The 17693-nt window shown below is 46.6% G+C and overlaps 1 protein-coding gene across 3 annotated transcripts in view; it reads right to left on the reverse strand.

The window, feature by feature from the left end:
• Positions 1-8832: 8832 nt before the first annotated feature.
• LOC139229691 (butyrophilin subfamily 1 member A1-like) overlaps positions 8833-17693 on the reverse strand; it is a 42822-nt gene continuing 33961 nt past the window's right edge. For all 3 annotated transcript variants that reach the window (XM_070861217.1, XM_070861218.1, XM_070861216.1), the window contains 2 exons: positions 13241-13267; positions 8833-10588 (listed from right to left, as the gene is read on the reverse strand). In XM_070861217.1, coding sequence (XP_070717318.1) covers positions 10062-10588; positions 13241-13267 — 554 coding nt within the window. In that variant the 3' untranslated portion in view covers positions 8833-10061. The remainder of the gene's footprint in view (positions 10589-13240; positions 13268-17693) is intronic.

Raw genomic sequence — 17693 nt, forward strand, 5'->3', positions numbered from 1 at the left:
TTAATTGTTTTTCTGGTGTTACACCCAACCCGCAGCCTCGGGGCAAATTTTTATTCATTTTTTAAAAATTTTCGCCCATTCTGTTTACCAATCACCAAATTGACCTAAATTGCACTTTTTTTTTGCTTAGAATTGGGGTGCAAGGCCCATGTTTTTCTCCCGGCAGATTTTTTTTTCGGGGGAAGTTTTCACCGGCAATAATCTTCCCAGTTTTAGCGGTCTTTTGGGAGGTGATCCGGAACTGCGGGCTGATCGGAAATTCTAACCCTCTGTCTTGAATATACTCAACGACTGAGCCTCCACAGCCCTCTGGGGTACAAAATTCTAAAGAAGCCCCTGAGTGAAGAAGTTTCTCCTCATATCAGTCTTAAACAGCCAACCATTATTCTGAGACTGTGACCTATGGTTCTAGACTCCCCAGCCAGGGGAAACATCCTCCCTGCATCTACCCTGTCAAGCCCTGTAAGAATTTTGTATATTTCAATAAGATCACCTCTCATTCTTCTACACTCTAGAGAATATAGGCCCAGTCTACTCAATCCTCATAGGATAATTCCACAATCCCAGGAATCAGTCTGGTGAGCCTTCATTGCACTCCCTTCTATGGTGTAAGGGATAAATTATAAAAGTTGCAAATAGGTTGCAACTCCTCTACATGTTCTGCCCATTCCAAAGTTTCATCGTAATCATCTCCCATCTTAAATCCTAACTTAATTATCTTTAGATATGCCTCTCCTAATCCGTCTTTCAACATTTTCAAGAACGCTGCATCATTTTTGTCAGGGTCATCAGCCCCAGAGTGGTCTTTGTATTCAATCCACTTTCATTCCCCATACTCCCCTACCCTTTCACCTGCCGTTTGAGTCACATTCAGTATTCTACTCTAATTGGTCCCCAGCATCCTTGCATTGTATTTAAGGAACTCCAATCTTTGCACACTTGCTAGATCTGCTCTTCCCTTAATCTGCCATTCCCCATCTTGTACCTCTGGTGTCGCTTTAAATAACCGTCCGGAAATACTAGGGGACCGGGGTCTAGTGAGAAGGAGGAACTGAAGGAAATCCTTATTAGGGGGGAAATTGTGTTCGGGAAATTGATGGGATTGAAGGCCAATAAATCCCCGGGACCTGATAGTCTGCATCCTAGAGTACTTAAGGAAGTAGCCCTAGAAATAGTGGATGCATTGGTGATCATTTTCCAATAGTCTATTGACTCTGGATCAGTTCCTATGGACTGGAGGGTAGCTAATGTAACACCACTTTTTAAGAAAAGAGGGAGAGAGAAAATGGGCAATTATAGACCGGTTAGCCTGACATCAGTAGTGGGGAAAATGTTGGAATCAATTATTAAAGATGAAATAGCAGCACATTTGGAAAGCAGTGACGGATCGGTCCAAGTCAACATGGATTTATGAAGGGGAAATCCTGCTTGACAAATCTTCTGGAATTTTCTGAGGATATAACTAGTAGAGTGGACAAGGGAGAATCAGGGATGTGGTATATTTGGACTTTCAAAAAGGCTTTTGACAAGGTCCCGCACAAAAGATTGGTGTGCAAAATTGAAGCACATGATATTGGGGATAATGTATTGACGCGGATAGAGAACTGGTTGAAAGACAGGAAGCAGAGAGTTGGGATAAACGGGTCTTTTATTGCAAATCTCCAGAGTGCCTCTCCAAACTGTGAGACCTCCTTAAATACCTGTGTTCCCAAGGGATTATGGGATCCCTTGGGACTCCAGGGGATGAGTCCTCTGGTGGCTGTACAGAGTAAACACAAGTTTACATATATAACAGTCTCGTTTTAAAAATCGGTTAAAAAATCTTTGGCAAGTTTAGAGAAATTGGAGTTTAATCTAAAATGCTGTCTTTCCCGATGAGAAGGTTTTATTATGACAACTTTACTAATGATTTCTAATTTCTAAGCAATTTTGAAAGCACAAAGACTTGGGGAAAAAAATTTCGGATGATTACGCAAAGTCATATAATGACGTCAGGCCTTCTTACAAACCTTTAAAGGAGTTCACCCTTTCCATTGACAGCTGTTTTATACTGGACATTATTAATTTGGATTTCTTAATAAAAGAAAGACTCACCTGACAGAGGAAATGGTGGGATAGTCAGAATAAAAATAAAACAAAGAAAGCCTATGTAATAATACTCGCCTGCTACAGAGGACAGATAGATACTCAAACAAAACAAATTCAAGAGTAAGAAGCCAAGATAAATAAGCTGGAAGAGATAAAGACAGAACCAGACAGATAGTGCAGTGCACAGCCATAACACCATCACCTACGGTAATAGAGCCAAAGTACCCCACGGTGGGTAATTGTAGTCCACAACCCCAATCTAACAGTCAACCAGACTGGGATAACAAGCACGGAGTAGAATGGCCCCCGGCACATGATAATGGCTATCAGCGGCACCGATACGCACTACCACCACTCCCTCCAGCGGGCCTACAGCAGCCCAGATTACCATACAGGAGGTACCCCTCAGCCCACAGGAGAGACATATTCTATTGTTTAAGTCACCAACCCCTAAAGCAAATAGTTGGAATACAGAATTCTGGCAAAGGTGGAGAACCTGAGACACCCTCCAACGAGGATTCTCCGATTAGCCAGTACACGCTAGGGACTGCTGGCCCCCGACGGAGATATGGGGCAGCAGCGAGGGAATTCAAGAATGTTTATAGTGCAGTGTCGGGGGGCCGGCGCTGCGATATGCTAGCAGACACAGCAGTGTCCATTTCCACAACCAAATTAGATTTGTCCCAGACCCGCAGGACTGTAAACATACAAGGAGTGACTGGGGTATATCAGAAAGCAACCCTAAGTGAAATACCCATTATCATTAGACTATGTCCCCTGGTTCTGGACTTTCCCAACATCAGGAACATTATTCCAGCATCTAACCTGTTCAGTCCGGTCAGAATTTTGTGTTTCTATGAGAAACCCTCTCATCCTTCTAAACGCCAATGTATAAAGGCCCAGTCGCTCTTCATATGTCAGTGCTGCCATCCCGGGATTCAGTCTGGAGAACCTTCACTGCGCTCCCTCAAAAGCAAGAACGTCCTTTCTCAGATTAGGAGACCAAAACTGAACACAATATTCCAGGTGAGGCCTCACTAAGGCCCTGTACAACTGCAGTAACACTCCGTTCCGATATTCAAATCCCCTAGCTATGAAGGCCAACATACCATTTTTGTCTTCTTCACCGCCTGCTGTACCTGCATGCCAACTTTCAATGACTGATGTACCATGACACCCAGATCTCGCTGCACCTCCCCTTTTCCTAATCTGCCGCCATTCAGATAATATTCTGCCTTCGTGTTTTTGCCACCAAAGTGGATAACCTCACATTTATCCACATTATACTGCATCTGCTATGCATTTGCCCACTCACCTAACCTGTCCAAGTCACCATGCAGCCTTTTAGCTCACACCGCCACCCAGCTTAGTGTCATCTACAAACTTGGATATTACACTTAATTCCCTCATCCAAATCATTAATGTATATTGTAAATAGCTGGGGTACCAGCACTGAGCCCTGCGGCATCCCACTATTCACTGCATGCCATTCTGAAAAGGACCCATTTATCCCGACTCTCTACTTCCTGTCTGCCAACCAGTTCTCTATCCACGTCAGTACATTACCCCCAATATCATGTGCTTAGTTTTGCACACCAATATCTTGTGCGGGACCTTGTCAAAAGCCTTTTGAAAGTCAAAACACACCACATCCACTGGTTCTCCCTTGTCCACTCTGCTAGTTACATCCTCAGAAAATTCTAGAAGATTTGTCAAGCAGGATTTCCCTTTCATAAATCCATGCCGACTGACCGATCAGTCACTGCTTTCCAAATGTGCTGCTATTTCATCTTTAATAATTGATTCCAACATTTTCCCCACTACTGTTGTCAGGCCAACTGGTCTATAATTACCTGTTTTCTCATTCTCTCCTTTCTTAAAAAGTGGTGTTACATTAGCTACCCTCCAGTCCATAGGAACTGATCGAGTCGATAGACTGTTGGAAAATGATCACCAATGCATCCACTATTTCTAGGGCTACTTCCTTAAGTACTCTGGGATGCAGACTATCAGGCCCTGGGGATTTATAGGCCTTCAATCCCATCAATTTCCCAAACACAATTTCCCACCTAATAAGGATTTCCTTCAGTTCCTCCTTCTCACTAGACCCTCGGTCTCCTAGTATTTCCGGAAGGTTATTTAAAGCGACACCAGAGGTACAAGTTGGGGAATGGCAGAATAAGGGAAGAGCGGATCTAGCAAGTGTGCAAAGATTGGAGTTCCTCAAATATGGATGCAAGGATGCTGGGGACCAATTAGAGTAGAATACTGAATGTGACAAACGGCAGGCGAAAGGGTCGGGGAGTACGTCGAACGAAAGTGGATTGAATACAAAGACCACTCGGGCTGATGACCCTGACAAAAATGATGCAGCGTTCTTGAAAATGTTTAAAGACGGATTAGGAGAGGCATATCTGAAGATAATTAAGTTAGGATTTAAGATAGATGATTACGATGAAACTTTGGAATGGGCAGAACATGTAGAAGAGTTAAAGTTAGAACAAACGGAGAAAATAGCAAAAATAGCAGCAACAGCGGTAGCAGCAGAGACGAAGGAGGAGACACACCCCCACGCAGCTCCCGATAGGTTTTAACTGCAATCAGGAAGGCCACTTCAGTGGGGATTGCCTGCAGAAAAGGAAAGGTTACGGAAATTCTAAAGGGAAATGTCACAATTGTGGTAAACTTGGACATTTGGCCAAAGATTGTTGGAGTAAGAGGAGGCACGGGAAGGTGAGGCCCCCAACAGGCAAAGGCGGCAACACCATTAACCAGGGAAGAGCTGATGGATATGCTCAGACAGGTACCAGCACCACTGCCACCACCGCCCCAACCTGAGACAGTCCCCAACGAAGATATCATCAATATGCTCCTATTAGCCAGTACATGCTAGGGGTTGCCAGCCCCCAGCGGAGGTATGGGACAGCAGCTAGGGATCCAAGGATGTTTATTAGTGCAGTGTTAGGGGGTCATCACTGCAATATGCTATTAGACACAGGAGCATCCATTTCCATAACCAAGTTAGATTTGCCCCAGACCCACAGGACTGTAAACATACATGAGTGCGTGGGGGATATCAGAAAGCAACCCTAAGTGAAATGTTGTTGTTAGAAGTACAGGGGGTAATGTTATCTACTCAGTTCTGGTGCTGTCAGAACACACATTGGACATTGATATCCGAAGGAAACAGATACTGATAGATCCCCAGTGTAACCAGATAATTTGGGGGATAAGCACGAAAACCAAATTAAGTTCGAATACCCGGGACACCAGCGGCAACAAGAGGCCGGAATAACCCCAATCTCGCCCGAGTGAGAAAGAAAGGGTGTATGGGGTAGTGTGCATCAATTATACCCGACTCTGTGGGCACAATACAAGCAGGATTGTGGATTAGCAGAGACATTACCCACCAAACACAAAGCTCACCGACAGTACCCATTAAGACCCAAAGCTGAGACAGCAGTCTGTTAGATAGTGCAGGAATTAGAGGAGCAAGGGATAGTGAAACAGGTAATAGCCTCCACCAATTCACCAGTGTGGCCGGTAAAGAAACCAGACAGGTCTTACCGATTAACTATCAATTATACCGCCCTGAATAAGGTGACTCCCCGAGAACACTCAATAGTGGCAAGTCCAGCCACAATTTTTAATGGCCATGATCCAGAACATAAGATATGCACCGTGCTGGATATAGCAAATGGATTTTGGGCCATACCCTTAGACAAAGAGTCCCAAGGAAAATTTGCCTTCACCGTAAAGGGAAAACAATACACATGGACCAGAGATTCCATAATAGCCCGAGCATATTTCATAGAGTATTGTCAGGGATTTTGGAACCAGTAGACGTAGGAGAAGGAAGCACTCTTTTGCAGTATGTGGATGATATCCTTATTGCCTCCAGCACAGAATAATAACACGTATTTGATTACTCACCTCCCGTATCCGCCCCCCTCTCGTGCACTCCTAATCCGAGGAAGGACGTTCTTGCTATTGAGGGAGTGCAGCGAAGGGTCACCAGACTGATTCCAGGGATGGCAGGACTGACATGAGGAGAAACTGGATCGACTGGGCCTGTATTCACCGGAGAAGGATGAGAGGGGATCTCAGAAATATATTCTGACGGGACTGGACAGGTTAGATGCAGGAAGAATGTTCCCGATGTTGGGGAAGTCCAGAACCAAGGGACACAGTCCAAGGATAAGGGGTAAGCCATTTAGGACTGAGGAGGAGAAACTTCAGAGTTGTTAACCTGTGGAATTCCCTACCACAGAGTTGTTGATGGCAGTTCATTGGATATATTCAAGGGTGAGTTAGACATGCCCTTACGTCTAAAGGGATCAAGGGTATGGAGAGAAAGCAGGAAAGGGGTACTGAGGTAGAAACATAGAAATTAGGTGCAGGTGCAGGCCATTCAGCCCTTCTAGCCTGCACCACCATTCAATAAGATCATGGCTGATCATTCAACCTCAGTACCCCTTTCCTGCTTTCTCTCCATACCCCTTGATCCCTTCGGCCACAAGGGCCATATCTAACTCCCTTTTGAATACATCTAATGAACTGGCCTCAACAACTTTCTGCGGTAGAGAATTCCACAGGTTAACCACTGAGTGAAGAAGTTTCTCCTCATCTCGGTCCTAAATAGCTTTCCCCTTATCCTTAAACTGTGACCCTTGGTTCTGGAACTCCCCAGCAATGGGAACATTCTTCCTGCCTCTAACCTGTTCAATCCAGTCAGAATGTTATATGTTTCCAAGAGATCCCCCCTCAGTCTTCTAAACTCCAGTTGATCCAGTCTCTCCTCATAGGCGAGTCCTGCCATCCCGGGAATCAATCTGGTGAACCTTCGCTGTACTCCCTCAACAGCAAGAATGTCCTTCCTCAGATTAGGAGACCAAAACTGAACACAATATTCCAGGTGTGGCCTCACCAAGGCCCTGTACAACTGCAGTAAGATCTCCCTGCTCCTATACTCAAATCTTCTAGCTATGAAGGCCAACATGCCATTTGCCTTCTTCACCACCTGCCATACCTGGATGCTAAACTTCAATGACTGATGTACCATGATACCCAGGTCTCATTGCACCTCCCCTTTTCCCAATCTGTAACCAGATAATATTCTGTCTTCCTGTTTTTGCCACCAAAGTGGATAATCTCACATTTATCCACATTATACTGCATCTACCATGCATTTGCCCACTCACCTAACCTGTCCAAGTCACCCTGCAGCCTTTTAGCATCCTCCTCACAGCTCAGACCGACACCCAGCTTAGTTTCATCTATAAACTTGGATATTACATTCAATTCCTTCATCTAAATCATTGATGTATATTGTAAATAGCTGGGGTCCCAGCACTGAACCCTGCGGCACCCCACTGGTCACTGCCGGCCATTCTGAAAAGGACCCATTTATTCCAACTCTCTGCCAACCAGTTCTCTATCCACGTCAGTACATTATCCCAATACCATGTGCTTTAATTTTGTACACTAATCTCGTGTGGGACCTTGTCAAAAACCTTTTCAAAGTCCAAATACACCACATCCACTGGTTCTCCCTTGTCCATTCTACGAGTTACATCCTCAAAAAACGTCTCGATTTGTCAAGCATGATTTCCTGATCCTGTCACGGCTTTCCAAATGCGCTGCTATTTCATCTTTAATAATTGATTCCAACATTTTCCCCATAACCGATGTCAGGCTAATAGGTCTATAATTTCCTATTTTCTCTCTCCCTCCTTTTTTAAAAAATGGTGTTACATTAGCTACCCTCCATCCATAGGAACTGATCCAGAGTCAATAGAATGTTGGAAAATGATCACCAATGCATCCACTATTTCTAGGGCCACTTCATTAAGTGCTCTGGGATGCAGACGATCAGGCCCTGGGGATTTATCGGCCTTCAATCCCATCAATTTCCCTAACACAATTTCCCGCCCAATAGGAATTTCCTTCAGTTGCTCCTTCTCACTAGACCCTCAGTCTCCTAGTATTTCCAGAAGGTTATTTGCATTTTCCTTAGTGAAGACAGAACCAAAGTATTTGTTCAATTGGTCTGCCATTTCTTTGTTCCCCATTATAAATTCAACTGATTGACTGCAAAGGACCTACTAATCTTTTTCTCTTCACATATCTATAGAAGCTTTTGTAGTCAGTTTTTATCTTCTCTGCAAGCTTCCTCGCATACTCTTTATGATCTTATTGAATGGTGGTGCAAGCTCAAAGGGCCAAATGGCCTACTCCTGCACCTAAATTCAATGTTTCTATGTATCCCTCCCTCATGTACTCACCCCCCCCCCATATCCCACCCTCATGTACTCACCGCCCGTATCCCCCCTCTCATGTAGTCACCCTACCCCCCACCCGTATCCCAGCCCTCTTGTGTACTCACCGCCCCCCCCAATTAAGAGCGACTTCCGGAACTGAACAAAAAAAAAGTGGAATGTCGCTGAAGAGGTGAAAAGGAGTAAAAACACTCGGAACGTTTCGGGCCGGAGGGCAATTTCTACCCCGACATGTTGAGAAAATTTCTCTGCTAAAGTTTTGCCAGCCTCATCACAATTATTAAAATGCTTTAAATGTGAGTGCAGTTGGTCATTATTCTAATTTTGTGATCGTTGATCATTACTTATTATTTTTTTTTTAAATAGAGACACGTGAAAAAAGTATCAGTAAGTAGCAAAAACATTTACACAGGTCATCAAAACCAAGCCGATCATATCAGGAAAAAAAACAGGAGATTGACAGATGTAATACATGAACCTTAATTTATTTGCAGGAAATTCAGCATTGATCACTTATGTACACAAGGTAGTTTTGGTCTTAAAAAAAGCAAGGCGTTTTTAGTAAAGGATACAGAGATTTTGGGCCGATTCACTCCTGTGCTAACAGACTGGGTCAGCTTGTAAATAGTGTCTGGAGAATCAGCCCAAAGATCCCTGGATAAGTTAGAAAGCACAAGGAAAGGAACTTTAAAAATACTGGGCTATAAATTGCAGGGCCTCTCTGGGTGCGTACGATATCATAGACAGTCCCTCAGAATCGAGGAAGACTTGCTTCTACTCTTAACAGGAGTCCTTAGGTTGCTGAACAGTCCAATATGAGAACCACACTCCCCGTCACACGTGGGACAAATAGTCGCTGAGGGAAAGGGTGGGCAGGACAGGTTTGCCGCATGCTCTTTCCACTGCCTGCGCTTGATCTCTACATGCTCTCAGCGATGAGACTCGGTGCTCAGCGCCTTCCTGGATGCTCTTCCTCCACTTCGGGCAATCTTTGGCCAGGGACTCCAGCTGACAGAGGGGATGCTGCACTTCATCAAAGCCTCCCCGATAGTGTCATGTAACATTGCTGCCCACCTTTGACTAGTTTGCCGTGTAGGAGTTCCGAGTAGAGCGCTTACTTTGGGAGTCTCGTGTCAGGCATGCGGACAATGTGGCCTGCCCAGCGGAGCTGATCAAGTGTGGTCAGTGCTTTGATGCTGGGGATGTTGGCCTGGCCGAGGACGCCAACGTTGGTGCATCTGTCCTGCCAGGAGGATTTGCAGGATCTTGAGGAGATGTCGTTGGTGGTATTTTTCCAACAACGAGGTGTCTACTGTACATGGTCCACGTCTGAGCCATACAGGAGGGTAGTTATTACTACGGCCCTGTAGACCATGAGCTTGGTGGCAGTTTTGAGGGACTGGTCTTTGAACACTCTTTTCCTCAGGCGGCCGAAGGTTGCACTGGTGCACTGGAGGCGATGTTGGATCTCGTCGTCAACGTCTGCTCTTGTTGATAAGAGGCTCTCGAGGTATGGGAAATAGTCCACATTGTCCAGGGTCATGCCGTGGATCTTGATGCATAATGTACATACACATAGAACATGGACTCCTCCGGACGCAACAGCTCTACAAACAGGTGCACACATCATACAGTACTGTCGCCAAATATTCCAAATGGTTCACTGTACAAATGGATGAAAAACAAAATAAGCCGTCATTCCTCCAATACAACCGGAGTAATTTGGATTGGCTCTGGAGACCTCCACGGGCAGAACAAAGGAAAAATGGTCTCTGTGAATCGGACGTTAAAGGTATGGAGTGAGACTTTCGTGTCCACGTTATGAAATGAAACAAAGCCGTCGTCATAATTGAGAAAAATTCCGACCTTTGTGGGATTCTGGCCGACGGTTATCGCCGTCTGTGCCTTGTCCCTGGCCTCGTACTTTTCCCAGGAACGGCCAACGGTCCAGTACCCATTCTCTCCAGCCAGTGTAATCCTTCCCTTCCGATCCACCGTCTGGTTGGCCACACCCAGGTCCCAGTTGGAGCTGAGGCTCACGTCCACCTCCCAGTAGTGTTTTCCAGAGTCAAAGCCCTTGGTGGCAAACACAAATGGGTAACGGTCAAACCGCTTGTTGTTTTCAGCCACGTTCTTCCAGCCCCCGCTATCTCTCACCGTGGTGCGATCCGCAGATACATCAACGTTTCCATTGGCCGTGTCAGGGTCCAGCGAGACTGAAACTACAACAAGGCCATTATTAGGATCCGTTCAATGTGGAATTCCAGCACAAAGCACCAACATTATAAACTATGGCCATAAGAACATAAGAAATAGAAGCAGGAGTCTGTAATATATTGCCTATTGACAGGTGTTAGAAGTTAGAATTAAGCAGCTTAATTTACATGTCTTTAATTAATGAATAACCTGTATGTTTGTAAATTCCTTTATATGCATTGATTCTATGTAAAACTCACTTATAAATAATAGAAAATGGCCGTATAACAAAATGTGTTTTAAAATGGCCAAAGGCTGAGAAGCATTTATTATTTAAGTGGAGAAAGATTGCAAAGTGCTGCAGTACAACAGGACCTGGGGGTACTTGTGCATGAAACACAAAAGATTAGTCTGCAGGTACAACAAGTGATCAGGAAGGCCAATGGTATCTTGGCCTTTATTGCAAAGGGGATGGAGTATAAAAGCAGGGAAGTTTTGCTACAGTTATACAGGATATTAGCAAAGCCACACCTACAGTATTGCGTGCAGTTTTGGTTTCCATATTTACAAAAGGATATACTTGCTTTGGAGGCAGCTCTGAGAAGGTTCACAAGGTTGATTCCAGGGATGAGGGGGTTGACTTATGAGGAAAGGTTGAGGTTGGGCCTCTACTCATTGGAATTCAGAAGAATTCTCCAACCACTGTCTGTCCCACCTGTGACAGAGACTGTAATTCCCGTATTTCAGTCACCGGAGAACTCATTTTTAGAGTGGAAGCAAGTTTTCCTCGATTTCGAGGGACTGCCTATGATGATGGCAGGAAAGATATGATTGCACTGGAAAGGGTGCAAGGGAGATTGACAAGAATGTTGCCTGGACTGGAGAATTTTGGCTATGAGCAAAGATTGGAGATGCTGGGTCTGTTTTCTTTAGAACAGAGTAGGCCGAGGGGAGACTTGATTGAGATCAATAAGATGATGAGGGGCCTGGATAGAGTGGATAGGAAGCACCGGTTTCCCTTAGCAGACAAGTCAACAACCAGTGGGGGCATAGATTTAAAGTAACTGGGAGGGGGGGGGGGGGAAGTTTCTTCACCCAGAGGGTGGTGGGGGTCTGGAACTCACTGCCTGAAAGGATGGCAGAGGCAGAAACCCTTACCACATTTAAAAAGTACTTGGATGTGCACTTGAAGCGCCGTAACCTCCAGGGCTATGGACAGAGAGCTGCAAAGTGGGATTAGGCTAGATAGCTCTTGGCCGGCCGGCTTGGACACGATGGGCCGAAATGGCCTCCTTCCCTGCTGTAAATGTCTGTGATTCTATCTGCGCCACTGAAGTAGTGACCGGCTGGAAGAAACTGTAGTTAGAAGAAATTCAAGTGCCCTGCAAGTGGGTGCAAAGATTTATGTTGTGATCTCTGCTTTTCAACTTCAAATTTCACCAGTGGCAGCTCATTAGTCAAGGACCACTCGTCACATTTCATGTTCCCGGTATCTTGACCTGTTGGACGGGTCACATCGTCTGAATGCCCGATACTAGACTCCCGAAACAGGCACTCTACTCAGAGCTCCGTCACGGCAAGCCAGCCCTAGGAGGGCAGAGAAAATTCTTCAAGGACAGACACTCTCAAGCCTCCTTGAAGAAAATGCAACATCCTGCCGACTCTCGGGAACCCCTGATCTCAAGACCGTTCAAAGTGGAGGAGGGGCATCTGTGAAGGCACCGAACACCTCGACTCTCTTCGCTGGGAGTATGCGGAAGCCAAGCGCAAACAGTGGAAGGAGCACATGACAACCCAAGCCCCCCACCCACCCTCCAACCACCATCTGCCTCACCTGTGACAGAGACTGTAGGTCCCGCACTGGACTCTTCAGTCACCTGAGAACTCATTAGAAACATAGAAATTTACAGCGCAGGAGGTCATTTCGGCCCATCGTAGCTGACAAAGAGCCGCACGGCCCTCGGTCAGCAGCCCTGAAGGTTACATATAAATCTATGAACAATGACGGAACAGTAAAGAGCATTCAGCCCAACCAGTCCGCCCCATACAACTGTGACATCCCTTATACCAAAATATTCTATACTCCTCCCCAACTGGAGCAATGCGAGCCGGGAGAGGCAAAAACCAGATAAAGGCCCAGGCCAATTTCGGGAGAAAAAATCTGGGGAAATTCCTCTCCGACCCATCCAGGCGATCCAAACTAGTCCAGGAGATCACCCTGGCCATATTCTATTCCCTGCAGTACTTAGCATTATATCTGCTCCATTCAACAAAAGGTCATCCAGTCTCATCCCAATTACCAGCTCTAGGTCCGTAACCCTGCAGGTTACCGCATCTCAAGTGCCCATCCAACCATCTCTTAAAAGTGGTGAAGGTTTCTGCATCCACCACTCTTCCAGGCAGCAAGTTCCAGATCCCCACAACCCTCTGCGTAAAGAAGCCTCCCCTAAATCCCTTCTAAACCTTCCACCAACCACCTTAAAACTATGCCCCCTTAGTGTGGAAACAAGTCAACCTCGACTCCAAATGACTGCCAAAGAGAAGACGACTTGAAACAGAAGCAGACTCGCTTTCGTGATACCCCTCCCTACCTTTCCGCAGGAGGAGTTTTACACCAGGTGTCTGGGTCGACTTAGAATTAACTAGAAGCTTAAATCCTTTGGTGATCATTTGCTTACCTGCACATCGAAGCATCTTGTCCCACGCTGCAAGTAAGATACACATCGTTAATGGTGACCCGTACATTTCATAAATGACAAGACAGAACGAACGGAAGGACATCAGCGGCACTATGGTGTTACTGGGGCGTTCCCAGTGAATCTCACGTCACAAAGTTTAACCAGATGTCTCAAAGCTCAGTGAAACGGTCAATGATTGAACATTTTTAACAGCACAGGTAAAAATACTTGAGCTTGGGTTAAGCACATTGCCACTTGTATTGAGCCATACAGATTCAAAGACCCTAGGTTTAATCTTAGTCTTGTGCCGATTAAAACTTGGCTGCCCGTGTCCTAACTCACACCAAGTCCCGCTCACCCATCATCCTCTGTGCTCGCTGACCTACAGTGGCTCCTGGTTAAACCCCACCTCGATTTCAAAATTCTCCTCCTTGTTTACAAATCCCTCCATGGCCCTCGCCCCTCCCTATCTCTAATCTCCTCCAGCCCCACATCCCTCCCCATCTCTCACCTCCTCCAGCCCCTAGACCCTCCCCCAGATATCTGCGCTCCTCTAATTCTGCCTGCCTGACCATCCCTGATTATAAATCGCTCCACCATCAGTAGCCGTGCCTTCAGCTGCCTGGGCCCCAAGCTCTGGAACTCCCTCCCTAAACCTCTCCGCCTCTCTACCTCTCTTTCCCCCTTCAAGACGCTCCTTAAAACCTACCTCTGACCAAGCTGCGCTAATTTCTACTTATGCGGCTCGGTGTCAAACTTTTTCATCTCATAAACCTCCTTTGAAGTACCTTGGGATGTCTCACTACGTTAAAGGTGCTATATAAATGTGGTTGATTAAGATGAGCTCGGCCAGGGAGATGTCAGGCTGCTACATTTCGGCTAAATGTTGCCGAGTTAGAGAGGAGAGGAAGTCAAATCTCCCAAACCTGGTAGCTATCTAGCGACTCCTTGTTAAAGTTTAGGTGCACATTGGGTGAGAACAAGACTTGGGTCAGTCTCCACAGTTGAACGACCTGTGTCCAGGCTGAAGAATGGGCCGAGAGAGAGAAAAAGGAGAGAGAGAGAGAGAGAGAGAGAGAAAGAAAGAGAGAAAGAGAGAAAGAAAAAAAAAGGAGAGAGAGCGCCCAGATGTTGTTCACAAAGCTGTACTCAGGAGAGATGGACGGAAAAATTAAAACTTTCCATTTCAATATTCCTGCTTTTATCAGGTGATGTTGCATCAGTAAAACAGCAGAGAAGTCCTGCTACAACTGTACAGGATATTGGTGAGGCCACACCTGGAGTACTGCATGCAGTTTTGGTTTCCATATTTACGAACAGATATACCTGCTTTGGAGGCAGTTCAGAGAAGGTTCATTAGGTTGATTCTGGAGATGAGGGGGTTGGCTTATGAGGAAAAGTTGAGTAGATTGGGCCTCTACTCATTGGAGTTCAGAAGAATGAGAGATGATCTGATCGAAATGTATAAGGTAACGAGGGGGCTCAACAAGGTGGATGCAGAGAGGATATTTCCACCTATATGGGAAAGTAAAACTAGGGGACATAGTCTCAGAATAAGGGGCCGCCCATTTAAAATGAGATGAGGAGGAATTTCCTCTGAGGGTTGTAAATCTGTGGAATTCTCTGCCCCAGAGAGCTGTGGAGGCTGGGTCATTGAATATATTTAACGCGGAGATAGACAGATTTTTGAGCGATAAGGGAGTAAAGGGTTTTGGGGAGCAGGCAGGGAAGTGGACCAGAGTCCATGATCAGATCAGCCATGATCGTATTAAATGGCGGAGCAGGATCGAGGGGCCGAATGGCCTACTCCTGCTCCTATTTCTTATGTTCTGATGATTTGGAACTACAAGTCGAGGAGGCGGGAGCTCGGAGCAGCGCGAGTCCGGGGTCGGCGAGAGGCCTATAAAGGCCAGCGGGAGCTCGGAGCAGTCAGTCGAGGAGGCGGGAGCTCGGAGCAGCGCGAGTCCGGGGTCGGCGAGAGGCCTATAAAGGCCAGCGGGAGCTCGGAGCAGTCAGTCGAGGAGGCGGGAGCTCGGAGCAGCGCGAGTCCGGGGTCGGCGAGAGGCCTATAAAGGCCAGCGGGAGCTCGGAGCAGTCAGTCGAGGAGGCGGGAGCTCGGAGCAGCGCGAGTCCGGGGTCGGCGAGAGGCCTATAAAGGCCAGCGGGAGCTCGGAGCAGTCAGTCGAGGAGGCGGGAGCTCGGAGCAGCGCGAGTCCGGGGTCGGCGAGAGGCCTATAAAGGCCAGCGGGAGCTCGGAGCAGTCAGTCGAGGAGGCGGGAGCTCGGAGCAGCGCGAGTCCGGGGTCGGCGAGAGGCGTACCGGTGCAGCTACAGGGAGAAGGCAAAAAAAAACAAAGGTGACGTCACAGCCTAGGGGGTAAGTGATTGGCTGGTGATTGGTGAGTAGTTTTTCTTTTTCTTCTTATATTGGTCAGTAACTTTTAACATTGTTATTACCAGTTTAAGTGTATCTAAGGGTTAAGTCATGGCAGGAGAGCTCGGTCGGGTGTTATGCTCCTCCTGTACCATGTGGGAACTCAGGGACGCTTCCGGTGTCCCTGACGACTATGTGTGCGGGAAGTGTATCCGCCTCCAGCTCCTGACGGTCCGCGTTACGGAATTGGAGCTGAGGGTGGATTCACTCTGGAGCATCCACGATGCTGAGAATGACGTGAGTATCACGTGTAGTGAGTTGGTCTTACCGCAGGGAAAGGGTCCACAGCCAGATAGGGAATGGAAGACCAGCAGGAAGAGTAGAGCAAGGAAGGTAGTGCAGGGGTCCCCTGCGGTCATCCCCCTGCAAAACAGATACACCGCTTTGGGTACTGTTGAGGGGAATGACTCATCAGGGGAGGGCAGCAGCAGCCAAGTTCATGGCACCGTGGCTGGCTCTGCTGCACAGGAGGGCAAGAAAAAGAGTGGGAGAGCGATAGTGATAGGGGATTCAATTGTGAGGGGAATAGATAGGCGTTTCTGCGGCCGCAACCGAGACTCCAGGATGGTATGTTGCCTCCCTGGTGCAAGGGTCAAGGATGTCTCGGAGCGGGTGCAGGACATTCTGAAATGGGAGGGAGAACACATTGGTGCACATTGGTACCAACGACATAGGCAAAAAAAGGGATGAGGTCCTACGAAACGAATTTAAGGAGCTAGGAGCTAAATTAAAAAGTAGGACCTCAAAAGTAGTAATCTCGGGATTGCTACCAGTGCCACGTGATAGTCAGAGTAGGAATCGCAGGATAGCGCAGATGAATACGTGGCTTGAGCAGTGGTGCAGCAGGGAGGGATTCAAATTCCTGGGGCATTGGGACCGGTTCTGGGGGAGGTGGGACCAGTACAAACCGGACGGTCTGCACCTGGGCAGGACTGGAACCAATGTCCTCGGGGGAGTGTTTGCTAGTGCTGTTGGGGAGGATTTAAACTAATATGGCAGGGGGATGGGAACCAATGCAGGGAGACAGAGGGAAACAAAAAGGAGCCAAAAGCAAAAGACAGAAAGGAGATGAGGAAAAGTGTAGGGCAGAGAAACCCAAGGCAAAGAACAAAAAGGGCCACTGTACAGCAAAATTCTAAAAGGACAAAGGGTGTTAATAAAACAAGCCTGAAGGCTTTGTGTCTTAATGCAAGGAGTATCCGCAATAAGGTGGATGAATTAATTGTGCAAATAGATGTTAACAAATATGATGTGATTGGGATTACGGAGACGTGGCTCCAGGATGATCAGGGCTGGGAACTCAACATTCAGGGGTATTCAACATTCAGGAAGGATAGAATAAAAGGAAAAGGAGGTGGGGTAGCATTGCTGGTTAAAGAGGAGATTAATGCAATAGTTAGGAAAGACATTAGCTTGGATGATGTGGAATCTATATGGGTAGAGCTGCAGAACACCAAAGGGCAAAAAACGTTAGTAGGAGTTGTGTACAGACCTCCAAACAGTAATAGGGATGTTGGGGAGGGCATCAAACAGGAAATTAGGGGTGCATGCAATAAAGGTGTAGCAGTTATAATGGGTGACTTTAATATGCACATAGATTGGGCTAGCCAAACTGGAAGCAATACGGTGGAGGAGGATTTCCTGGAGTGCATAAGGGATGGTTTTCTAGACCAATATGTTGAGGAACCAACTAGGGGGGAGGCCATCTTAGACTGGGTGTTGTGTAATGAGAGAGGATTAATTAGCAATCTCATTGTGCGAGGCCCCTTGGGGAAGAGTGACCATAATATGGTGGAATTCTGCATTAGGATGGAGAATGAAACAGTAAATTCAGAGACCATGGTCCAGAACTTAAAGAAGGGTAACTTTGAAGGTATGAGGCGAGAATTGGCTAGGATAGATTGGCGAATGATACTTAGGGGGTTGACTGTGGATGGGCAATGGCAGACATTTAGAGACCGCATGGATGAAGTACAACAATTGTACATTCCTGTCTGGCGTAAAAATAAAAAGGGGAAGG

Source organism: Pristiophorus japonicus, chromosome 19, assembly GCF_044704955.1.
Source record: "Pristiophorus japonicus isolate sPriJap1 chromosome 19, sPriJap1.hap1, whole genome shotgun sequence".
Lineage (NCBI taxonomy): Eukaryota > Metazoa > Chordata > Chondrichthyes > Pristiophoridae > Pristiophorus > Pristiophorus japonicus.